Raw genomic sequence first — 25,751 nt, forward strand, 5'->3', positions numbered from 1 at the left:
CACCTGCCTTCATGTACACTTACTTCCCCATAGACACATAATTAAAAATAATAAAAATAAGCTGTGCATGGTGGCACACACCTTTAATCGCAGAACTTGGGTGGCAGAAGCAGGAGGATCTCTGTGAGTTCAAGGCCAGCCTGGTTTACATAGTGATTTTCAGGACAGCCAGATCTACATAGTAAGACCCTGTTTTAATAAATAAATAAATGAAACTCAAGATAGTGCATGAGGGACAATGTTCAGAGACAATAAGACCTGCAACATCTTTTGAATACACTTACTTTAAATAACTACTGAAATGATAGATAATTCTTGTATAAATACAAACTATATCAAAAATACATAGTATTCAAAAGATTTCTGTTTCCAGTTTTTTCTTCTTTTTTTCTTTTTCTGCTTTGAGACAGCAGTTCCTATGTGGTTCAGGCTGGTCCCAAAATTCACTGTATAGCTGCCCTTGAAGTAGTAATCCTCTTACTTTTGCCTCTCAAATACTGAGATTACAGATATATTGCCACCATGCCCAGCTTATCGTGTACTTTAGTGTACAATATAGATGTATATATATATATATATACTTTTATATACTCCCACTTGATTTTTCTCTTGGAATATTTTTTCATATTTGAATCTATAGCAAGTTTCCATTATTCTTATTGAAAATAAAATTTTCCTACAATATATTCTGATCATGGTTCCCTTCCCCCTTCAGCCCCTCCACTAGACCACCCATCAAACTCCATGCCTTCTTTCTCTATATCCTTGGAGAACAGGCGAATAAAAAAAGCCAAAAAACAGAATAAAAAGAAAAAGCAAATGACACACACACCCTTAAAAACAAAAATTCATAAACCATAATGTCCAAGCAAAATACTCTTAAGATAAAAAAAATACCCAAGCAGACCATTATGAGACAAAAAGTCTCCAAAAATATCATTGAGTTTAGTTTGTTTTGGCCATCTTTTGCTGTTTATATGCCCAGTGAGACTCCATTGGAGAAACTAATTTCTCCTTTGCAAGCAGTTGTCCATTAGAGATAATTCCTTGGTTAGAGATGGGAACTCATGTCCACACCTACCTCTCAGCTCTGGGACTCTATCTGGTTTGAATTTGTACAGGCTTTGTGAGTTCGCATGTGCAGCAGTCCTGTGGTGTCTGGAGACACTGTTCCCTTTGTGTCCTTCATCCCCTCTGACTCTCACAATCTTGCAGCCCCTTCTTCTGCACAGCTGACTCTCACAATCTTCCAGCCCCCTCTTCTGCACAGCTGACTCTCACAATCTTCCAGCCTCCTCTTCTGCATAGCTGACTCTCACAATCTTCCAGCCTCCTCTTCTGCATAGCTGACTCTCACAATCTTCCAGCCTCCTCTTCTGCACAGCTCCCTGAGCCTTGAGGGAAGGGTTTGAGGAAGGCATCACATTTGGGCCTGAGTGCTTTACAGTCTCAGTCTCTGCACATTGTCCATTTGTTCATCTCCATATTGTGTCGCGTCTGCTGCGCGGCCTGTGTCCGAGAATGTGCGGAGGGTGTCGGGGATTGACAACACAGAGACTTGTTCAACGATGTAAAGAAAACTTTAAACAGGCTCCAAAAAGGTTCAAGAAAACTTCCTAAGAAAGGCTCCCACCAGAGAAGCTTCTGCTCTCTCCTCTCCCCTGGCTGGTTCTGCTCTGACCCCAGAAACTGATCTGGGTGTGGCAGAAGAGGTGGTTAGTCTTTGGACAAGGTCGAGGTCAGGGTGGTTTCTGTGGGCAGGCCTTTTCCAGGAACTTAATGCCCCCAGGCATTGTATTGTTTTTAGTAAACATGTGTAGTAAACATTGTCTTACAGCTGCCTACTCCCAGGCAGAAGGGGAAGTGGGTCTCTGCTCAAGGTCTGGTGTTCCCACAATATTGGATCCTATCTACTGCCAGAGGAAGCTTCTCTGATGATGACTGAGTGAGATACTAATCTATGGATATATCAGATGTCGCTATTTTATTGTTATATTTCTTTGGCAGAATAATATTTGGTTTTCTCCTAGGCTCATGGCCTACCTCAGGTTTTTGGCCACTTTAGCAATGCCAGGCATGGTTTGCACGAAGTGGGTCTTAAATTCAATCAGATAGTGGTTACTCCTACAACATCTGTGTCACTGTTGCATCAGTGTATCACGCAGGTAGGTCACCATTGTAGATATCAGGTTTGTAGCTCAGATGGTGTTTTCCTTTGTCCTTTGATATCATACAGAGTGCTTTCTAAGGCCATGAAGACTGGTCAGGAGGGATGAAGGCTCTAGGTAGCCATGAACACCACTTCTCCATGGTCAGTGAATTGTGTGTCTGTTGTCTTCAGCAATAGGTCTTTACCATCAGTTTATGGTGAGCAACCATTAGCCTTGGCAATAGCCTGGATTGTTTGGTGGTTTCCTGGGACCCCTTTGGCCAACAACTCAGTTAGACATAACCCATCCCTGACACTGAAGGCTTCATTTGGTGACAAGAAAAATCCAGTCGGGGCACTGTCTTCTCCATTGTTTGGTGATTCCATTTCCATATATGTATTTTTCAAGAAGCTTCTATGGTATTAGGTTTCCATATGACCCCTCAAATGGCCCTTAGTTTCAGTTTTCCTTCCCTTCCCTACCTCTTTTCTCACTGTCTCCATTTAATTCTCCCATTCAGATCACCCTTTGTCTGTGAATAACTTTATTTTTGATTTTCCCTTCCTTGGAAGATCCTTCTCTCCCCTCAAATCCTTAGTCTATACCTAACCTCAGTGATTATATGAATAGTAACCATTATTGAAGACTTAACTGTTAACATCCACAAATAAGTGAATACATAGCATATTTATCTTTTGGGGCCTATGTTACCTCAGGCAGGATCATTTTTTTCTAGCTCCACCCATCTACTTGAGAATTTCATTTTTAACAGCTGAGTAATATTACATTGTGTAAATACGTTATATTTCTTTATCCATTCATCCACTGATGGACATATAGGCTGTTTCCATTTTTTGGCTATTATGAATAGAGCAGCAATGAAAATGGTTGAGTGAGTGCTTAGTGGTAGAGAGTTTTCCTAGCATGTGCAGGGCTAAGCATTTGAGCTTCAACTGCAACCGACCAACCGACCGACCAACTGACCGACCAGCTAACCAAAAAAGCAAGCTTAGTCCTAAGTAGTTTTTTAGTTGATGATATTGTAAGAGGGTTTGATTTCCCAGTTTCCTTTTGTTCTAGGTAGTTATTTTGGGAGAGCACAAAAGGCCTCACACTCATAGATAAGCACTAGGGAAGCTAGGAATGTTAGCCACGCAGGATAGTCTCTTCAACAGGAGATATATATATTCTGTTTTCCACCCAGAAGACTGGAGAGGTGGCTAATAGCTGGGCAATCAGTGATATGTGTAGTGCCACACCTAAGTGCCCACAAGAAGGACTGGGGTTGCTAATAGCCTAGATGACCTCTGCAGTATCTGTGTGTCTGAGACCACATCATATCCTTCCTAGGCCCTTAAGATAATACATGTAGTCTATCTCTGATTCTTATCTTCATACAAGTGACATGTACTTTTAAAAGAGTTTTGATGTAATTTGTGTACAGAGGACTGTGTTACACCCAAAACCTTTTTTCCAAATTGGACTATATTTAAACATGCCTCAATAAATTTTCTGGTGTCAGACTATAGAAGTTTAAACTAACACTGGCTACTGAGTTGTGTTGAACCAGATCACAGATCATCAGTCTGCCAGTCCTGGTAGTTACAGGGACCCCTATGGTTAATTTTGTATATTGATTTTGTGTCCAGCAACTTTCCTGAATTTATTTATTAGTCTTACTGGTTTTAGGTGGTGTCTGTGGTTATTTATGTTTTTTACTTAGAGCTTACTAACTTTAGTTTTTGGCTTTTTGAGAAATACATGATTTCACTGTGTGGCCCAGGCAGGCCTGGAATTCACTGTCCTCCTGTCTCAGCTTCCTATGTACTGAAATTACAGCCACAAGCCACAACGCCTGGCAAATACAAACACAAGGAGCTTATTATGTAACATCCCATGGTATTGCAGCATGTGTAGGGGAAGCTTATTATGTAACATCCCATGGTATTGCAGCATGTGTAGGGAAGGTCTTTGCCATTTGTAGCTGAATCTGCACAACTCCTTGTATAGGTACAATTACAGTCTTTGTCCCACCCATCTAATGCCAATGAGAACACAGTGTGCCTTCCCTATAAGGGTTTTTGTTGTTGTTTTGTTTTATTTTGTTGTTTAACTCAGAAGTCTTCTTCCCTGCTCTTACTACCCACAGGAGAACCAAAGAACCGGAAGTATAACCCAGAAAGTTTTCATAGATTTAACTTGTATGGAGTCCCGACACCTCACTTTAATGATGGACGCACTATGGCCAAAAATTTACATTGGCTCCATGAACTACAAATGTAAGTGTGATTATACCTGCTCCAGCAACAAATCTTAGAAATTTAGCATTGCACCTGAAACTACCCATTTAAAACTTATTTTTAAGAGATATTAAATGCATCAACACATCCAATATAGCATTCATAGAAAAAAATAAATCTTACAATTTCTTTACTTCCACCACCATTCTGTCTGGTTCCTCCACAGACAGCCATGATAATACTGTTTTCTTGTTTGTGCTTGTTATGAAATTACTTCATGACTTGTTTTTTTTTCCTTTTTCTTTCTTTTTTTTTTTTTTGAAACAGGGATTCACTCTGAAGCCTACCATAGCCGAGGATTTGTAGCAATCGTTTTGCTCAGACTCCTAGGGTTAGAATTACAGGCATGCTTTAGATTTTACTTACTTTTTGTTGTTGCTTTGGATTTTATTTTTATTTTTTAATTATTTATTCATTTTTACTTTATGTGCATTGGTGTTTTGTCTGCAATATGTCTGTGTGAGGTTGTGGAATCCCCTGGAGGTGGAGTTACAGACAGTTGTGAGCTGCCATGTGGATGCCTTTAGAAGAGCAGCCAGTGTTCTTAACCACTACACCGTTTCCCAGCCATAGATTTTATTTTTAAGTGTGTGTGTGTGTGTGTGCATGTATATGCATGTGTTATGTGTATGTGTGTTTCTTTGTATGTGTGCGTGTATGTATGTTGTGTATGCACACATGTGAGTGCAGGTGCATCTCACAGGCTGGGACATCATATGCAATGCTTTCTTGCTACCCATGGGAAGCTTGTCCATTTCTGAACAAAACCAGAAAAGGAGTGGTTGGGGGTTGGAGGGGAGATGAGGAGAGGGGAGAAGGCAAACCGTGGTCAGGGTATAAAATAAATAAGCAAATTTAATTAAAAACATAAGTCCACTGGGTGTTGCTGGCAGTGGTAGCAGCACACACCTTCAATCCCAGCACTCAGGAGGCAGAGGCAGGAGAATCTATGTGAGTTTGAGACCAGCCTTGTCTACAGAGCTAGTTCCAGGATGGTCAGGGGTACACAGAAAAATCCTGTCTTGAACCTCCCCCCCCACACAAAGAAAATGTCATATACCTTCCTATTTCAAGAAGGAAGAACCAGCGCACAGTCACAATCAGATCAAAGTAAACCAAGCTCCAACAGTATAAATTGCTCAATATCCAGTATATGGGATTCACACACAATCTCCTGGGCTCCTCCAAAGGGTTTGGGTCACCTCTTTGTCCCTGCTCTCTGCAGTACACACTGCTAGGCTCCAGCTGGTTGCACTCCATGGCTGCTACTGTTCTTGGTGGTCATCCCATAGTATTGGCATCTCAATGCTGGGGTATTCTGTTGTAACTGGGTTTCACATTCACCAGTAGCTTCTACTGGGCTTTCTTCTTGGTGCAAAGCGTCAACCTTCTCCATAATCCCTTCAATCCTGGGGCTTCCATAGCTACTCCATCTATTCCTTCACCAATAGCTTTTCCTGGCCTCTCACAGTGCCAAGCCTCAGCTGATCTCCATGACCCCTCCATACCTTCAAAACCAGTACCACCTGGGAGACTCTTCCACAAAACCAACTTGTGCTGCCAGCATAAGGTACAACTGTGGCTGCCTCTGGAACACAGCTTCTGTGTTCTGACTCTGAGGAAACACTTCCCATAAAATTTCACTTCAGTAATGCTGGTTTCTTCTTAATCACTACCGAGTTCTCAGCTCCAGCTGAGCAGCATCAATTGTCCCAGTAAAGCAAAGGTTTTGCTTCAGTGGTTCTGGTATCTTGTTAATCGCAGCTTATTCTTCAGTCTCAGCTGACCAGAACCACAGATTCTTACTCAAAACAGAAAATTATCCTGATAGAGTCATTTAGGGACTCTTAAATTTCCCTCTGAAACTTCACAAGCCAGGCCTTCATCATCTGCTGTTCTTAACATCTTTATCTTTCAAGCTTCCCCAGAATATATCACTAAGGTTTGAATACTCCATGACCTTTCTAAGTCAAGGTTCCAAATAATCCCTCTCCCCCAAACACATGGTCAGGTCAGGTCTGTCACAGTAATACCCCACTTCTGGTACCAATGACCAAAAGCAACTTGGGGAGAAAAGGGATTATTTGGCTTATATATACACAGTCATAGTCCATTGAGGGAAACCAAGGCAGAAACTCAAAACTAGACAGAAACCTGGAGGCAGGAGCTGATGCTGAGGCCATGGAGGGATGCTGCTTACTGGTTTGCTCCCCATGGCTTGCTCAGTCTGCTTTCTTAGAGAACCCAGGGCCACCATGTTAGGGAAGTTTCTGCCTACAATGGGCTAGGCCCTCCCCAATCAATCACTAATTAAGGCTTGTCTACAGCCAGATATTATGGAAATATTTTCTTGATTGAGGCTCCCCTCCTCAGAGTACTATAGCTTGTGTCAAGTTTATATAAAACTATCCATCACACGCCTTACATCAGTTGGAGTTCTCGACAGGAATTTACTGGGGTTTATTTGATTGGTTTACAGGGTGTCGTTTGGGTAGCCAAACAATGGCCATGTTGTACTTGGAAAACCCAGATCAGACAGTTGTTCGGCAGTCCAGATCTAGTGCTGGAGTCCTGGAGGATTTCTACAGAGATGCTGATCTTCAGTCAGCATTGAAATCCCACTGAAGGAATACAGCAGCAACAGAGCAGATGGTCTTGCTAGCAAGAGTGAGAGCAAGCAGCCAAAAGTAGTTTCCTTCTTCCATGTCCTTTTACAGGGGCTGCCACCAGAAGGGTGTGGTCCAGATTTAGGGCAAGTCTTCCTGCTTCAAATTATCTGATGAAAAAAGTTAGTCCCAGGAATGCCAGCAGCTTGTGTTGTAGTATATTCTAGATCCAGTCAAGTCAACAAACACAATTAGCCATCATATTCTTCCATCAAAACAAAAACAAAAACAAAAACAAAAAACAGGAGGAGGAAGGGGGAGGAGGAGGAGGGAGGAGGAGAAGGAGGTGCAGGTTATTCAGAGGGAGACTAGAAGCTGAAGAGGAAAGACATGTAAAAGAGGTGTTCTGAAAATAGAGGTAGGCAGAGGCAGGGGGGAGATAGTTCTAACCAAGGGCACCAGCAATGCCAGCAGCCAACAGATACAGGAAAACACTAAGAATGGTTTCTCTTTTAGAGGAATGTGGAGGAAATATGAGCATACTCACCTCCTGATTCTACAACTGCCTACAGAGCTGTGAGAGAACACAGTTCCCTTGTTTGAAGCTGTCTGTGGTAATTTATTAGAGCATCCATAGGAAGGCCATGCGTTTGGCCTGCTTTCCCAGGCGTTAGGGAAGACCTGGCTTTACTCTGCTTTCTGCCATCTGCAGCAGTCCTCGGCGAGGCATCCAACTGCCTACTCTGTTGCCAGTGTTGTTCCCACATCAACAGCTCTCAGCCACAAAGGGCAAGTCGGAAACACTCTTTATAGTATTCATTTTATCTCATTTTGAACGTCATGAAGTAGGGGATTTAAGTTCACAGATGAATGCTTTAAAGGTAATCATTTGTCTAAGGTCATGCAACTGGGAAGTCCCAGTGCTAGGCTAGAATCTTGGCAGGATGGCTTCAGCGGCTGTCCCTACCCCTGCTTTGATTTTTCCACAAATTTATTCTTCAGAATTTCAGACCAGAATCTGACCAATCAGGAAATGCTATTAAAAGCAGAGGGACTGTAAGGATCTGTGTTTAATGGGGGGATTTACTAATGTCATTAGTTAATATTGCTGTAATTTTACTCATTTGATAATGATTATGGAAGTAACAGTCATACCACAGAAAATCAACACAATGAAAGTCCATAATCCTGCCAGTTTGCTTTGACCATCATTAACGTTTTCTTTTTGGCATGACTCTGCAGGCAGTTTTGCACAGTTCTCACCAGACTGCCACCCCACTCTGTAGCCTTACTAAGAAGTTACTATGAAACAGTACTTAGCACTGTGTAATCTTCATAATCGGAGCCTAAAATGTATGCGTGGCTGTTTGTAATCACCTGCCATGGCTGAATATTTGTATTTTTCTATTATAACTAATGAGAATATAATAATGTTTCATTAACCATTGAGTTTTGTATCCTTACACACACACACACACACACACACACACCAAGCTAGGCTAGTCAGTTTTTTCATCCTTTCTTTCTTGTGTATGTGTGTGTCATATGTAGTTGCTAAGGTTCTTTGATTACTCTTTCTCTTTATTTTTTTGAGACTGGGTTGCTCAGTCAAGCCCTGTGCTCACTGACGTTTACTTTTCCTTAGAGAGCCTAGATCCTGTCTCTCCCTTCAGAAACCAGTATGATAAGCATGCCAACATATGCGTTCCGAGTACCAGAGCTCCAGCTTGTAGTTTGTGAGGCAAATTCTTTAACAACTGAGCTATTTCCCCAGCCCTCAACAAGTGTGTGCATGTGTGTGTGTGTGTGTGTGTGTGTGTATTAAAGATGCATACACTTTTCTGCTTTCTTTTTCTTAGATGGGCTCTGCTTCTGTCTCTTGGGTTGACAGGTCCCACTGCCATAGCCCCCCGACTCCAGCTTTTTACATTAAAATGTTTTTATTAGCATTATTTTATATGTATATTGGCGTTTTGCTTGTGTGTATGCTTGTGTGCCATGTGTGTGTAGCGTCTACAGAGGGCAGAAAAAGACTTTAGATCATTGGAAATTGGAGTTACAGACAGTTGTGATCCCCTGTGTGGGTTGTGGGAACTGAACCTGAGGCCTCTAAAAGAGAAACAAGTGGTCTTAACCCAGAGCCATCTCCCCAGCTCTGCTTCCCATATTTTTAAAGACTGTGTGGGGTGCCTCCTCGTTACTGATTCTTAGATGGATATAAAATGAATAAACATGGTGGGAATGGGAGGCATGCAGCTCCACACAGACACACGTTATCAGGAGTTCTTTTCTGAGAGAAGCTAGCCTTCTTGACATCGTCACAGAAAAGAATTTCAGGGTGATTCGGTATGAGAGGCAGAGTTTGAGCTTATTCCAAGAGATTAAAACATTTTAAAAATTGTGGTATTTATATGTGTGTGTGTGTGTGTATGTGTGTATGCATGCACATGTGTAGTATATGTGCAAAACTGTCCAAGTGCATTGCAGGTCAGACGAGGACATTATCAGCTCTCTTCCCCTGTCACTCTCCACTTTAGTCCCACCAGACAGTGTCTTTCACTTACCATTTTTGGCACACTGACTGTCCAGTGGGATCTGCTTCCCCATCCCCTGTCCAATGTTCATTGAAGGCACTTATGGCCAGACTCAGGTTTTCTATGTGGCTGTTTGGAATTTGAACCCACATCCTCCTCTTTCGATGCTCAGAACTCCTCTGTATTTAACACAAATACAAGTGGGGTTAGGAGAAAGACAGGCTCCTAGGAAAGGAAGGCAGAACACACCCAGGTGTGGGCGTGGCCTTCTCAAGAAAGCCTCTTGCTTAAGTCTCTATATTTGTATATGCAACTTGGTGGCTTCTGAAGTACTACCGAAAAGGATTGCTAAGGAACTTTTTCTTTCTTCCTTTTCCTCCAGTAATTGAGATCAGGGACCTGAGGGGGCACTGAGTAGGACAACATGAAGTAAAAGCATGTATCCTAAGGTTGTGCAAGAAAGCAAATGTGCTTTTCTTTAAAGGTTTATTTAGTGTGGGTGTGATATGTGTGGGTATTCTAAGGTGAGCTTGTCCCCAAGACATATTTGTATGTTAGCTTTTATAGTTTTCTTAATGACATTCTTTGAAATAAGCACTTTACAACTGGGTTAGGAGTAAGGACGGGTACACTTAGATCTTAAGAGTGGTTCATTATTGCCGGGTGGTGGTGCTCCACACCTTTAATCCCAGCACTTGGGAGGCAGAGGCAGGGGGCTCTCTGTGAGTTCAGGGACAACCAGGATTATTACACAGAGAAACCCTGTCTCAAAAAAGAAAAAAAAAGGTTCATTATTATTTTAATATTCTAAGTGACATAGGACTAAGGCTGTATATGGTTACACACAAAGTGTGGTTCACTATTCATTTTTAGCATTCTTGAGATATTTCTACATAAAAGGAGTTTGGTGCTATGTAGGAGTGTGGAGTGCCTTTCTTCATATCATATGTTCATGTTCTTTCTGTCCAGCCTGAAAACATTTTTATATTTTCATAATTGCCAAAGTGTTTCCTTTTGCGTGCTCCTCTCCCCGCTCCTTTCTTGTATTAAGTATTGAACTGCATGCTGGGCAAATGTTCTTCCACTGAATTGTATCTCTAGACTGTCAGGTTCAAAAGAGAAAGGTCCAAATGGCTAACTGTGGTACCTGTTAGCATACCAAAGTGTCTTAGGGCCTCCAGGTTGACACAGTACCAAAGGCTCCTCTAGCTCTTCACACCCATTCCCTACTCTAAACTTCTCCAGCCCATGGGCTTCCCTTGCCCCAGATTTTGATTTCTATATAACCCTGCCATTTTGGCCACATGCTTTTGCAGCCCCCTCTCTCCTGGCCCAATGCCTTGGTTTCTTTTATCTTTCTCTTTCTATCTATTGCTCTCCCTCTCTATCTCCTCTCATGGACCTGTCCAATCTGTGGGTCATGTTTAGTCCACTACATGCTCCCCCTGTTCTGGACTCTTCCGTCTGTCTGTCTGTCTGCACTCTCCCTCATATCTACTATAAAAACCTTCCCCTCATCCCTTAGCTCTAATAGGTCATACCCCCACTTTATATGCAGACCTTGATGTCTGCCATCTACCAAATATATTTTTATTACAGTGTATGTGATAGAAGTAGCAATACATGTAGTGTTAAACATGGAATGTCTTTTGAGACTTGTTCATTGAAAGCACAGTGATATGACACTTTTTACTATGTGAATATTTTTTGCAGCCAATGACATTTTAACAATAAAGATACATGACAATTTTCTCATTTTGTAGGGAAAGAGGAGCTAAAATTGTATCCAAAAGAGCTGATGACTTCAAGGAAAAGTTTCAACACAAACTTGGAAGAGTTTTAGACCCGTGAGTCTGAGCTTGAGGCCGTGTCAGCTGTCTTGCTTCGACGATGAATGACCCTCTGGTCATCTGGGTAGACTTGGTGGCACATTCCTGTGACTTTAGTACTGGAAAGGAGAGTAGGAGGACCAGGAGCTCAAGGTCACCATTAGCTATAGTTTTGAACTGGATGCCAACATGGGATACATTGAAAAACCAAATGTTTGTTTGCATTTTACTATATTGTTTATATTGAATAAGAAAATTATTCCTCTATTATTTATTTATTAATGGAGCACTGTCACTGCCTACAGCATTTGGGCTCCCAGGAGATCAGTGGACCTGTACATATTTGCAGAAGAGGGAGGGAGGATTCTGTGTAAAGCTTTGTTTCTGGGATATCAGAAAAAACTATTTTGCCATTTTTTGAATCTCTCTCTCTCGGTCTCCTTATCCTTCCCCCTCCCTCCTTCCCTTCTTTCCTCCCCACATCCCTCCCTCCCCCTCCCCCTCTCTCTTTCTCCTGGTCTGCAAGGAAAATCTTCAGCCATTGTTAATGTAGATAGACACCAGATTCTTGTGCCTTCCCTTAGGTTTTTCAGTGTGTCTATAGGAGAGAGTCTGTGGGTTGTTAAGGTCCTAAAGCAAACATGTAACTTTTAGCTTCAGATGGTGGGAACTTTAACTAAGGAGTCTCTTTTCTCCTATAGCATTGCAGAAACCATGAATGTTGCCCCAGACCACACATTTGGAGCTTGCCTCCGGCCTGAGGAATATGGTAAATATGTGAATTTTCTTCTTGACAAAATAAACACATCCCCATAAAAGGATTGACTTTCTTAGAGAAGCCCACACCCAGTCCTGGGTAAGACTTTCTTTCTGAGAGTTTCTTTTTCTCTTAACCAACATGCTTTTAGCCTGTATTAAAATATCTGAAATAATCCCTTTCCTCCAGTCCCCATAGAGAGCTGCAGGTGCTGGGGTCCTTCTTGTTACTGCCCCGTGAGCTGCCCCTGGATGCATACTAAATAAACTGCGGAAAAATCCCCAGAAAGCTATGCTGTTCCCTTCATCATGTATTATTTTTTTTCTGTAGTGTTGAGGTGGAACCCAGGACCCAGTGCATGCTAGGATACACCACTTTATCACTGAGCTATGTCTCGAAAGGTCTGATGTTCAGGGGTTAAAGCTTTATAATAGTAATGGTATAGAAGAATGATTTTTCATGTTGTTGTTTGAATTAATACAATTTAGAGGCCTTATCATTAATATTGTAAGTGGGCTTTTGCTTAGAAAATAAATGTAAACTTATTAAGCAAACTTAGTGAGATAAGGCAGATTTATTTCATTTTAGTATTGTTCTTACATCATAATATGGAGGTCTCTTGTTGCTTCTTAAAAATGCAAAATCTCTGCTGGTGTGATGGCTTAGTGCCAAACCTGACAATCTGAGTGTGGTACTTGAGACCCATATGAGAGTCAACTCCCAAGAGTTGCCCTTTGACCTCCCCATGAGTGCCGTGGTACGTGTGTGAGCTTGTGAGTGTGCCCATGTGTCCCCCAGGCCCCCTATTTACAACACAAATATGTGAGTATGTGTGTGTGTGTGTGTGTGTGCAGGTCTCCTGGAGGTGACAGGGTTAGAGTTACAGGTGGTTGTGAGTCATCTGATATAGGTGCTGGGAATTGAACTCTGGTCCTCTAGAGGAGCAGTACTTGCTCTTAACCATCTCTTTTTCTCAGTAAGTTCACATTCAATAAAGAAATAAAGGCTGCAGAGATGGCTCAATGGCTAAAGACACTTGCTGATCTTCTAGAAGGCTGGGGTCGATTCCCAGCACTCACCTGGTGGCTTGAAACTATCTATAACTGGCCTCTGTGAGTACTAGGCACACATTGCCACACAGACACACATGCAAAGTATTCATATGTGCAAAATATTAAAAATAAATACAAAGTGCAGATTTTAGGCCACATTATAAATTAACAGAATAGGAAAGTGTTTTGTGGTGTTTATTTTTGAGGCAATACAACAGACATCTTGCTATGTCTTACCTATTCTTTCCAAATCCTGGTATTACAGGAAGGTAATACTATGCACAGCAACATATTTTTTTTTATTCTTGGGACCCAACTTTGAAGACATTTAAACTGTATGCATCCTAGTCAGGCATGGTGGTTCATTCTGTAATCTCAGCATTTGAGAGACTGAGGCTAGATGATTACTTCAAGTTTGAGGATATCACAGCCAGTAGAGTAAGAGATCTTGTCTAAAAAAATTTGGGGTGTTATTGTTCTCCTCATTATGGGGTTGAACCCAGAGCAAGTGACCTACCTGTAAGTATATTTTTAGCCAAGAGAGATCAGATCCTGTCTCAAAAGTGTGTATGTGTGTGTGTGTGTGTGCGTGAGAGAGAGAGAGAGAGAGAGAGAGAGAGAGAGAGAGAGAGAGAGAGAGAGAGAGGAGGAAGGGGGAAGAGGGAGGAGACAGAGAGAGAAGGAGGGAGGGAGGGAGAGAGGGAGAAGGGTAGGTCATAAGCACTCTGTTGTATTGTCACATACTTTAGAACCAGTCTCATCAGCCAGCCAGCAAATCGTCAACTAATCTACAGGTGGCAGAAGACTTTAGTTAGCAGGTCTTTCTTTTAGTTTATATTTTAATTTTTTTTCAAAAACAGTTTCTCATGACTGGCTTCCAACTTACTATATAGCCAGCTCCTTCCATGTACAGTGGTCACAGCACTGTACCAATAAGCTGAGCTTTTGTTTTGGTTCAGTTTCACTGCATAGCCTAGGCTGGCCTCAGGTATATATTAGTGTGCTTTCTATTGCTGTGATAAGCACCATGACCAAAACAGCAACTTGGGAAAGAAAGGTTTTACTTCAACTCACATTTTATCCTCTACCACGGAAGAAAGCCAGGTCAGGAATGCAGAAACCAGAAATGAAAGCAGAGCCCAGGGAGGAGCACTTCTCACTGGCCAGCTCTCCAAGGCTTGCTCAGCCTGCTCTCTTACACAGCATTGGACCACCTGGCCAGGGATGACCCCACTTACAGTGGGCTGGCCCTCCCTCATTAATGACCAGTCAAGAAAGTGCCCCACGGGCTTGCCTACAGGTCAGTCTGAGGGAGGCATTTCTCAGGATGTTTCCTCTTTTCCAGTGATGTTTTGTCTTTGACAGCCAGGACAAGGTAGGTGTGTGCTCCACTCTTGGCTAGAGCCGTCTTTGTTTTTATAAATATAAAGAACAGAGAGGCCTGGAGCTAGAGCTCAGGGGCGCAATACTTGCCTAGCATGCTGTGGCCCTCGGTGGAGTCCTCATCACTGTAAACATAAAATAGGAGACATACTTCACTAGGGAAGAAGCATGCTAGTAGGTTTGGTCGATTTTCTTTTTTGTATTCTGAGATAGGATCTTACTGTGTAACTCAGGCTAGCATGAAATTCAGTGTGTGACCTAGTCTGGCTTTGAGCTAGGGATCATCCTTCAGCCTCCGTAGTGCTGAGATTACAGGCAAAATCTACAATGTTGTAGATGTTTTCATGAGCAGAGACTTGGGGATGGGGAGAGGGCTCAGTAGTAAGAATGCTTGCTGTGTAAGCCTGAGGACTGAGTTTGAATCTCTAGAGCCTATATAAGAAGCCAGGAATGGCTCTACACATATGTAACTCAAGCGTTGCGAGTCAGAGATAGGTAGGTGTTGCTTGCTGACAGCTGTCCTGAAAATATGAGTTGCCTGCCTACCGAAAGACCTTGGCTCAAGGCAGTAGGTGGACAATGATAAAGACACCTGAAGTTCTTCTCTGGCCTCTTGCATGCACTTTCAGGAATGTGCATGCCTGCATACACCAGTGCATGCACTACACCCTCATTAAAAAAGCCAAACCAACAGAAACATTAACTTTTAAGAGTCAATTGGTTTATGCACTTTTTTTAAATACACAGAAGCATTCTGCATAATAGTGTCAGAGTGAGTGTGGTGTGCACACCTGTAATCCCAGCCTTTAGGCAAAACTGAGAGGATTGCCATGCGTTCAGTGAGGCCAGCCTGAGCTCATGAGACCTTGTCTACAAGACCAGTGGTGGGAAGTGCCAGCATTAGCTATGACTGGTTTTTGCTTTTTCCTTCCTAGAGCTTGCTAGGTCTCTCTGCCTTTGTCTTTCTGTGCCTCTCTCTCTCTTTGGAAATGCTATGGCTATATTTTAAATTCACATGCAAGACAACTTCTTTCTTCAATAGGAGCCGGCGATCTCATCCATTACAGACTCCCAGGTGAATATCTTCGGGGGACAGACCGCCAGCGAGCCCTGATCGCAGCTGCCCGCCACCACTTGAAAAAATTTAATTACCAGCACTTTGATACTTTGCTGTTGGCTTTCAGGCACTATGACAAGGCCAGTATAACATGCGGTTTATGATGCATAGATAAATTCTAGCAGACTGGTGCTTATGGGGGAGATCAGTAAACCACAGCTTGAGGGTCATATCCAACTCATTACTATCCTTGTAAGTGAAGTTTATTTGAAACACATCTGTGACTGTGTGGTTTTAAGCATGATCAATGACTACTTTTGTCCTACATAAGCAAATCTTAGTGTCTGGGAACAAGGGCAAATGTAGCTCTGTGGATCTCTGTGGGGGGGGGGCACTGGATAATTGTCTTATACCTAAGTTTTGGGATCTATACATAACAACTTCAGTTTATGTCTAACTCATTCATAGAATGCCATTGACTTGGGTAGCAGGGGCTCCTATTCATCCAAAGGGTACAAAATCAGCTTATTATTATTATTATTATTATTATTATTATTATTATTATTATTATTATTATTGAGACATGGTTACTTGTAGTTCAGGCAGGCCCGAAACACATGTTGTAGCACAGAGTAGGAGTGAGCTTCCTATTTGTGCTTCTGCCTCCCAAATGCCACACATCTGGTTTATGTGTGTGCTACCCAAGCACCATGTCAATTGGGCTGCACCACTAGGCCAACATCAGTTCATTTTTAAACTACTGTATATATAGTTTATTCATTTAGTTTGAGTACTGGGGCTGAACCTAGGACTTTGCACAGGTCAAGCACATGGCATGCTCTGAGTTGTACCCCCAGTTCCTTGAATGTGCATTTTTTTTGCCCTGCTTTCCAGGAAGCTCAGAGCCCATTGAATAATTTCAGTGTCAACTGTGGGCATTTGGATTTCTTTCTTTTTTAGTAATTTGCTTTGATTTTTGTCTACTCCCTTTTGTGCCTCATTGTATCTTGTTTTCTAGGCAGTTTAGAAACCATTTTAAGTGATTTTTCCTCAGTATGTGTTTTTATTTAAATTAGAAACGTGAATGCTTCACATGTCAATCCCAGCTCCCACCCCTCCTTCCTTGTCCCTCCACCAGCCCCCCCAGCCCCCACCTAATCCCCATATCATTCACCAGGGAGGGTGAGGCCCTCCTTGGGGGGGAATCTCCAAAGTCTGTTATTTCATCTAGGGCAGGACCTAGGCCCTTCCCCATGTGTCTAGGCTGAGAGAGCGTCCCTCCATGTGGAATACGCTCCCAAAGCTCACGTACGCCACAGTAAACACTGATCTACTACCCAAGGCCCCAGATATTTCTGAGGCCTCCTCACTGACACTAAATTCATGGAGTCTGGATCAGTCCCCTGTTGGCCTCTCAGCCCTCAGTCTGGGATTCAAGAGCTCCCCCTTGTCTAGTCAGCTGTCTTTGTAGGTTTCACCAGCACGATCTTGATCCCTTTGCTCATCACTCCTCCATCTCTGTCACTGGGTTCCAGGAGTTCAGTTCAGTGTTTAGCTGTGGGTATCTGTCTCTGCTTCCATCAGTCACTGGGTGAAAGTTCTAGGATGGCATATAAGGTAGTCATCAACTTTATCATCAAGGAGGGGCTATTAATGTAGTCTCTCCACTATTGCTTAGTTTTCCAGTTGGTGTTATCCTGTAGATCTCTGGAGATCTCACTGTGTCATCTCTCTCCTCAAACCTATAATGACTCCATCTATTATGGTATCTCTCATCCTGCTCTCCTCTGTTCTTGCCTCGACTCAACCTTCCTGATCCCCCATGCCTTCTTCTCCCCTCGTCTTCTCCCCCTCTCTTTTTCCTGATTCCCTCTTTCCTCCCCCGATGTTCCCAATCTGCTCAGGAGATCTTGCCTTATTCCACTTCTCTGGGGGTATCATGCATATCTCTTGGGAATCTCCCTGTTTCCTAGACTCACTGGCACTGGGACTGTAGGCTGATACCCCTCTGATCCATGTCTAAAATCCATATATGAGTGAGTATATACCATGTTTGTCTTTTTGTGACTGGGTTACCTCATTCAGGATGATTTCCTCTAGTGCCATCCATTTGCCTGCAAATTTAAAGATTCCATTGTGTTTTCTGCTGAGTAGTACTCCATTGTGTAAATGTACCACATTTTCTCTATCCACTCTTCAGTGTGGGGCATCTAGGTTGCTTCCAGGATCTAGCTATTACATATAATGCTGCCATGAACATAGTGAAACAGATATCCTTGTTGTGTGAATGGGCATCTTTTGGGTACATGCCTAAGAGTGGAATTGCTCGGTTTTGTGGTAGACTGAGTCCCATTTTCCTGAGGAATCTTTGTATTGATTTCCAAAGTGGCTGTATAAGTTGGCACTCCCATCAGCAATGGATGAGTGTTCCCCATTCTCCACATCCCCTCCAGCATAAACTGTCATTGGTGTTTTTGGTTTTAGCCATTCTGACAGAAATAAGATGATATCTTAGAGTTGTTTTGATTTGCATTTCCCTAATGGCTAAGGATGTTGAGCACTTTCTTAAGTGCCTCTCAGCCATTTTATACTCTTCTATTGAGAATTCTCTATTTAGTTTAGTCCCCCATTTTTAAATTGGATTCTTTGATGTTTTGGAGACTTGTTTCTTGAGTTCTTTATATATTTTGGAGATCAGCCCTCTGTCAGATGTGGGGTTAGTGAATATCTTTTCCCAATCTGTAGGGTGCTTTTTTGTCTTGCTGACTGTGTCCTTTGCCTTACAGAAGCTTCTCAGTTTCAGGAGGTCCCATTTATTAATTGTCGATCTCAGTATTTATGCTACTGGTGTTATGTTCAGGAAGCGGTCTCCTGTACCAATTCATTCAAGGGTACCTCCCACTTTCTTTTCTAACAGGTTCAGTGTGGCTGGATTTATGTTGAGGTCTTTGATCCATTTGGACTTAAGTTTTGTGCATGGCTATAGACATGGATCTATCTTCAGTCTTCTACATGCCAATATCCAGTTATGCCAGCATCATTTGTTGAAGATGCTATCTTTTTTCCATTGTCTAACTTTAGCTTCTTTGTCGAAAATCAGATGTTCATAGGTTTGTGTATTAATCTCAAGGTGTTCAATTGGATTCCATTGGTCTATTTGTCTATTTTTTGTGCCAGTATCAAGCTGTTTTCAGTACTAAAGCTCTATAATAGACCTTGAAGTCAGGGATGGTGACGCCTCCAGTCATTGCTTTGTTGAGCAGGGTTGTCTTGGCTATCCTGGATCTTTTGTTTTTCCATATAAAGTTGAGAATTGTTCTTTCAAGATCTGTGAAGAATTGTTCTTGGATTTTGATGGGGATTGCATTGAGTCTGTAGATTGCTTTTGGCAGGATTGCCATTTTTACTACATTGATCCTACCTATCCATGAGCATGCATGATCTTTCCATTTTCTAGTGTCTTCTTTAATTTCTTTCTTTAAAGACTCAAATTTCTTGCGATACAGGTCTTTCATTTGTTTGGTTAGCATTACCCCCAAGATATTTTATGTTGTTTATGGCAATTGTAAAGGATGATGTTTCTCTGATTTCTTTCTCAGCCCTTTTATCGTAGTGCTATGGATTTTCTTTAGTTGATCTTGTAGCCTGCCACTTTGCTGTAAGAGTTCTTTGGGTCACTTATGTAAACTATCATATCATCTGCAAATAGTGAAAGTTTGACTTCTTCCTTTCCAATTTGTATCCCCTTGATCTCCTTTTGTTGTCATATGGCTCTAGCTAGAACTTCAAGTACAATATTGAAAAGGTACCGAGGGAGTGGACAGCCTTGCCTTGTTCCTGATTTTAGCAGAATAATGTTGAGTTTCTGTCTATTTAGTTTGATGTTGGCTGTTGGTTTGCTGTATATAGCTTTTATTATATCTAGGTATGTTCCTGTTATCCCAGACCTCTCCAAGACCTTTATCTTGAAGGGGTGTTGGATTTTGTCAAAGGCTTTTTCAGTATCTAGTGAGATGATCATGTGATTTTTGTTTTCCAGCTTGTTTATATTGTGGATTACATTGATGGATTTGTGTATGTTGAACCATCCCTGCAACCCTGGCATGAAACCTACTTGGTCGTGGTGAATGATTGTTTTGATGTGTTCTTGGATCCAATTTGCCAGTATTTTATTGAGTATTTTTGCATCAATGTTCATGAGGGATATTGGTCTGAAGTTCTCTTTCTTAGTTGTGTCTTTGTGTGGCTTATGGAACAAGGTAATTGAAGCCTTGTAGAAAGACTTTGGCAAAGACCGTTCTGCTTCTATTGCATGGAATACTTTGAGAATAATTGGTATAAGGTGCTCTTTGAATTTTTGGTAGAATTCTTCACTGAGGCCATCTGGACCTGGGCTTTTTCGGTTGGGAGACTTTTGATGACTGCTTCTATTTCCATAGGGGTTATAGGTCTATTTAAATTCCGTATCTGTTCTTGATTTAATTTTGGCAAGTGATAGCTATCCAGAAAATTGTCCATTTACTTTAAATTTTCGAATTTTGTGGAGTATAGGTTTTCAAAGTATGACCTGATGATTCTCTGAATTTCCTCAGAGTCCATTGTTATATACCCCTTTTCATTTCTGATTTTGTTAATTTGCATGTTCACACTCTGCTCTTTGGTATGTTTGGACAAATGTTTGTCTTGTTGATTTTCTCAAAGAACCAACTCTTCGTTGCATTGATTCTTTGTATTGTTTTCCTAGTTTTTATTTTATTGATTTCAGCTCACAGTTTGATTATTTCCTGTTGTCTATTCCTCCTGGGGGAGTTTGCTTCTTTGTGTTCTAGAGATTTCCACTGTGCTGTTAATTCTATAGTGTATCTGTTCTCCAGTTTATTCATGTGGGCACTTAGTGCTATGAACTTCCCTTGTAGCACTGCTTTCAAAGTGTCCCATAGGTTTGGGTATGTTGCATCTTCATTCTCATTGAATTCTAGGAAGTCTTTAATTTCTTTTTTATTTCTTCTTTGACCCAAGAATGCTGCAATTGTGCATTATTCAATTTCCATGAGTTACAGGGTTTTTGCAATTTGTGTTGCTGTTGAATTCTAACTTTAAAGCATGGTGATCTGATAAGATACGTGGAGTTATTCCAATTTTTTTGTACCTTTTGAGGTTTGTTATGTTGCCAAGTATGTGGTCAGTTTTTGAGAAGGTTCCGTGTGGAGCTGAGAAGAAAGTTTATTTTTTTTTTGGATGGAATGTTCTATAGATATCTGTTAAATCCAATTGGGTCATAACTTCTATCCTTTTTAAGTTTCTCTCTTGTGGTCCTGTCTTGTGGTGAGTGTGGGGTGTTGAAGTCTCCCACTACAAGTGTGTGAGGTTTTATATGTGCTTTGGGTTTTAGTAATGTTTCTTTTATGAACATGGATGGCTTTGTATTTGGGGCATAGATGTTCAGAATTGAGACTTCATCCTGGTGGAATTCTCCTGTGATGAGTATTAAGTAACCTCCTTCATCTCTTTTGATTGATTTTTGTTTAAAGTCTAAATTGTTAGATGTTAGGATTGCTACCCCCACTTGTTTCTTGTGTCCATTTGATTGGGAAATCGTTTCCCAACCCTTAACTCAGAAATAACGTCTGTCTTTGAAGCTGAGGTGTGTTTCTTTTATGCAGCAGAGGGATGGATTCTGTCTTCAAATCCATTCTGTTAGCCTGTGTCTTTTTATGGGTGAGTTAAGACCATTAATATTGGGGGAAATTAATGACCATTGATAGCTCATTCTTGTTTGTTTTGGAATGGTTTTTGTTGTTGGAATTGTATGTGGATTTCCATCACTTTTGCTTGTTGGTAAAATGGGATTATCTGTTGCCTATGTTTTCTCATTGTAGTTAACTTCCTTGGGCTAGAGTTTTCCTTCCAGAATTTTCTGTAGGGCTGGATTGGTGGATATGTATTGTTTGAATCTGGCTTTGTCATGAAATATCTTGTTTCATATTGATTGAAAGCTTTGCTGGGTATAGTAGTCTTGGCTGGCATCCATGGTCTCTTAGTGTTGGTAGAATATCTATCCAGGACCTTCTGGCTTTCATAGTTTCCATTGAGAAGTCAGGGGTAATTGTGATAGGTTTGCCTTTATATGTTACTTGGCCTTTTTCCCTAGCTGCTCTTAATATTCTTTCTTTATTCTGTATTTTTGGGGTCTTCATTATTATATGTCGAGGGGATTTTGTTTGTTTGTTTGTTTTTTGGTTCACTCTATTTGTTGTTCTGTAAGCTTCTTGCACCTTCATTGGCATGTCTTTCTTTAGGTTGGAAAAGTTTTCTTCTATTATTTTGTTGAATATGTTTTCTGTCCCTTTGAGATGGGTTTCTTCACCTTCTATACCTATTATTCTTAAGTTTGGTTTTTTCATGGTGTCCCATATTTCCTGCATATTTCATGTTAGGGATTTGTTGAACTTAAAATTTTCTTTGGTTGATGAATCCATTTTTTCCTAGTGTATCTTCAACATCTGAGATTCTCTCTTCCATCTCTTGTATTCTGTTGGTTATGCTTGCATTTGTAGTACCTGACCCTTTTCCCAGCTTTTCTATTTCCAGGATTCCTTCAGACTTTTTTATTGTTTCTATTTCAGATTTCTACCCTTGTACTGTTTGAATTTTTTCTTGCAAATTTTGCTTTGTCTTTTCTTCCATTTCTTTCATTTTTTGAATCGTTTTTTTCTTCCATCTCTATTGGATTTTCTCATGTCCTCTTTGAGGGCCTCTATCATTTTCATGAAGTTGTTTTAAATGTCAGGGTTCCCTTCTGGTGGGTGTATGCAAGTCCAATGCTCTGGTAGCTCTCCACTTCCTCATCTTGTGCGTGTAGAAATGGACTAGGATGCTGGGGTGCTTTGGATCACACTGGGATGGATGTGATCCCCACTGGTAGACCTCAGGCACAGGAGTGTGCCTGGAGACAGGCCCTGATAGTATTAACCAAGTGGGTGGAGCAGGAGACTAGGATCCTGGGGTGTGTTGGCTCCTACGTCTGGGATGGAAGCTGCAGTGGCAGAGCCCAAGCACAGACAGGTGTCCCGGAAATGGGTGCTGTTTTACCTAGACCTGTGTGTGGAGCAGGAGACTAGGGTGGTTTGGTTTCCTGCGCTGGGATGGTAGAAGCAGTGGTAGACCCAAAGGGCAGGGAGCCAGCCTAGTTCTGTGGATGGAGCAGAAGACTAGGCTGCTGGGGTTCCTTGTCTCCTGCTGCCGGGATGGAAGCCGCCTGGCAGTCCACAAGGACAGGCAGGTGGCCCAGAAAAAAATCCATTTTAAGTGAATTAAAAAAGATTATTATTTTTATAGGATCCAGGGATTGAACTGAGGTCATCAGGTCTGGTGTGAGTGCGCCTACCTACTGACCTACAAACCATTTTCAAAAGCGTTTGATATCAGTACATATGATGTGTGCCGATAGAGTATCACAATCATTTTAAATTATGAATGTAGCTTTTATTCAAAATTACATGAGCAGAAATTTTAAGAAATTTGTATATATTATTAACATAAAAGTAAGTTAATAGAAACAGCCACAAGTTTGCAATAAATAATTATAAAAGAATCCAGGGCAGAGTATAAACCATGTCACTGCATGTTGCTCTAACTGAGATATTAATAAGGCTGAGTGAAAAACAAAACAAACCTTAAAAGTCTTAAAAAAAACATAAAATCTTAGTTCTGCATTAAGCTTCCCTTCCCCCATCCTGAATGGGTTTATGTACTATGTAATTTCCTAAGTACATATATCTTGTTAAACTGTGGGCTACACTCTGTGTGTGTGTGTGTGTGTGTGTGTGTGTGAGAGAGAGGGGGGGGAGGCAGAAGAGATAACTTCTCACTGTTCCTCTCAGGTTGACAGAATTCTTGATCTTCTTACTTCTCATCAGGTACCAACACAATCTGCCTTGTGTTTCTCTCCATGCCTTTCCCTCCTCCTACCCCTCCCTCCCCACTCTCCCCTCCCTCCCCACTCTCCCCTCCCTCCTCACTCTCCCCTCCCCTCCTCACTCTCCCCTCCCTTCCCTCCTCACTCTCCCCTCCCTTCCCCTCCCTTCCCTCCCATCTCAGCACTGGGATCTACCTATAAACTCTGTCCAGGAATCACAATCTTTATGTGAGAGGCAGAGAGAAAAAAGAGCAGAGTATTTTAAAAAGAGAAAAAAGAAACATTCCTATCTCCCTTCCTGAGCACAGTGTTTGTGAATGCTACATAAGCACTTTTTCATTTTAAAAATTAATTAAATTACTCACAACTATGTAAATGGCAGGACTGGGTGGGTCAGAAACTTCCATCCATACAACTGCTTTGGTTTTAGGCCTGGGAACTACATAAGTGTGCACCAATGGGTAAGTAAAACAATTCTCATTAACAGTAAAATAAAATAAACACAAAACATTTCATTTAAATTTGTACTAATTCCAGGAATTCTAATATTCCATGGTTGAGGCAGGAGCATCAACTTTTTGAGGCCTGTGTAGGGCTGGCAAGCAAAACTCTTTTGTCTCCCACCCTCCATAAGGAAGTTACTATTTTTTAATTTTTTGTTCTTTATGTACATTGGTGTTTTGCCATGGAACTGGAGTTACAGGTAGTGGTGAGCTGCCATGTGGGTGCTGGGAATCGAACCCAGGTCTTCTGGAAGAGCAGCCAGTCTTCTTAACTGCTGAGCCATTTCTCCAGTCCCATGTGAGGAAGTTATGATAACCATATAGGAGACAACAGATATCTATAAACTACTGTGCTTTTAGAAGTGGGTCAAGGTAGCACACCTTTAATCCCTGCACTGTGTAGCCAGGCACAGGAAGATTTCAGGTGAGTTTGAGGCCAGCCTGGTCTACAAACCAAGTTCCAGAACAACCAAGGATATATAGCTTTATTGCTGGTGGTTTCTCTTGTCCCGCTTAGGTCCTGCCGCACTTCAGCACCAAATGAACACACAGAGACTTATGTTAATCATTAAACTGTTGGCTGATGACTAGGCTTCTTATTGGCTAGTTCTGTCTTAATTATTAGCCTATTTCTATAAAGTAAGTATTTCCACGAGGTCTTGGCTTACTGGAGAAGGCCTGGGCCTGTTTCTCCTATGGCTGCTACATGTCGTCTGTTTCTGGCGGGCTCTCTCTGCCTATCTTCCCCAGAATTCTCATCTCATTGCCCCGCCTATCTTCCTATCTCTATTTTCCAAGCAGCGTTTTATTCATCATCCAATAAGAGAAACATATACACAGAAAAACATCCTCCATCATACCTTGTCACAATAAAGGAAACAAAGAAAGAAGGGAAAAGAAGAAACGAGTGAAAAGGAAAGAAAGGGTAAGTGGGCTTGGGGAGATGGCTTTGTGGTCTTAGAGGACCTGAGTTCATTTTCCAGTACCTGTAACGCATGGCTCACAATTGCTTGTAATTTCAGCTCCAGGTAATCTGATGCCCTCTTCTTGACTCTCTGGGCACCTGCGCATGTGCACACCCCCCCCACTAGGGACACATACACATAATTAAAAATTAAATATAAGAGGAAAATATATTTGATTCTTTGTCTGGTTTTTAGTGACTACTGGGTATTCCATTAATTTCAAGATGATCTTCAATATGAAAACATGTACGCTAGAATAGGCACATTTAAATTTTTAGTCCCATACAAAAAAAAGAGACAGACAGAGATACAGATATACAAACAGACCCCCTCCAAACCCATACAAATTTTTCTAGATGGGGTTGCATGTAGCATGTAGCATAGACTGCCCTTGGATCTGAACCTTCAAGTTGAGAACACAGGCATGTACAACAATATCTGGCCCAAGTCTATTGTGTGTGTGTGTGTGTGTGTGTGTGTGTGTGTGTGTTACTGTTGGGATGAAACTCAAGCATCACACTTCCTAGACAGGTGCTTGGCCACAAAGCTGCACTCTAATTCCCTTCAATAAGTTCTAAACAGCTCCCAAATAAAAATAATAGAATCTGCTGTGCTGATGTCTTATGTCAACTTGACACAAGCTAGAGTTCTCTGAAAGGAGGGAAACCTCGAATGAGAAAATACCTCCACACGATAT

At 41.6% G+C, this 25,751-nt stretch overlaps 1 protein-coding gene across 1 annotated transcript in view; it reads left to right on the top strand.

Annotated features, from left to right (window-relative positions):
• Positions 1 to 25,751, top strand: part of Efhb (EF-hand domain family member B) — a 69,806-nt gene that overhangs the window by 23,673 nt on the left and 20,382 nt on the right. The window contains exons 6-9 of the mRNA XM_040729574.1: positions 4,300 to 4,429; positions 11,354 to 11,437; positions 12,121 to 12,188; positions 15,654 to 15,808. Of these exons, the coding sequence (XP_040585508.1) occupies positions 4,300 to 4,429; positions 11,354 to 11,437; positions 12,121 to 12,188; positions 15,654 to 15,808 (437 nt within the window). The remainder of the gene's footprint in view (positions 1 to 4,299; positions 4,430 to 11,353; positions 11,438 to 12,120; positions 12,189 to 15,653; positions 15,809 to 25,751) is intronic.

Source organism: Mesocricetus auratus, unplaced genomic scaffold (assembly GCF_017639785.1).
Source record: "Mesocricetus auratus isolate SY011 unplaced genomic scaffold, BCM_Maur_2.0 Super-Scaffold_100021, whole genome shotgun sequence".
Lineage (NCBI taxonomy): Eukaryota > Metazoa > Chordata > Mammalia > Rodentia > Cricetidae > Mesocricetus > Mesocricetus auratus.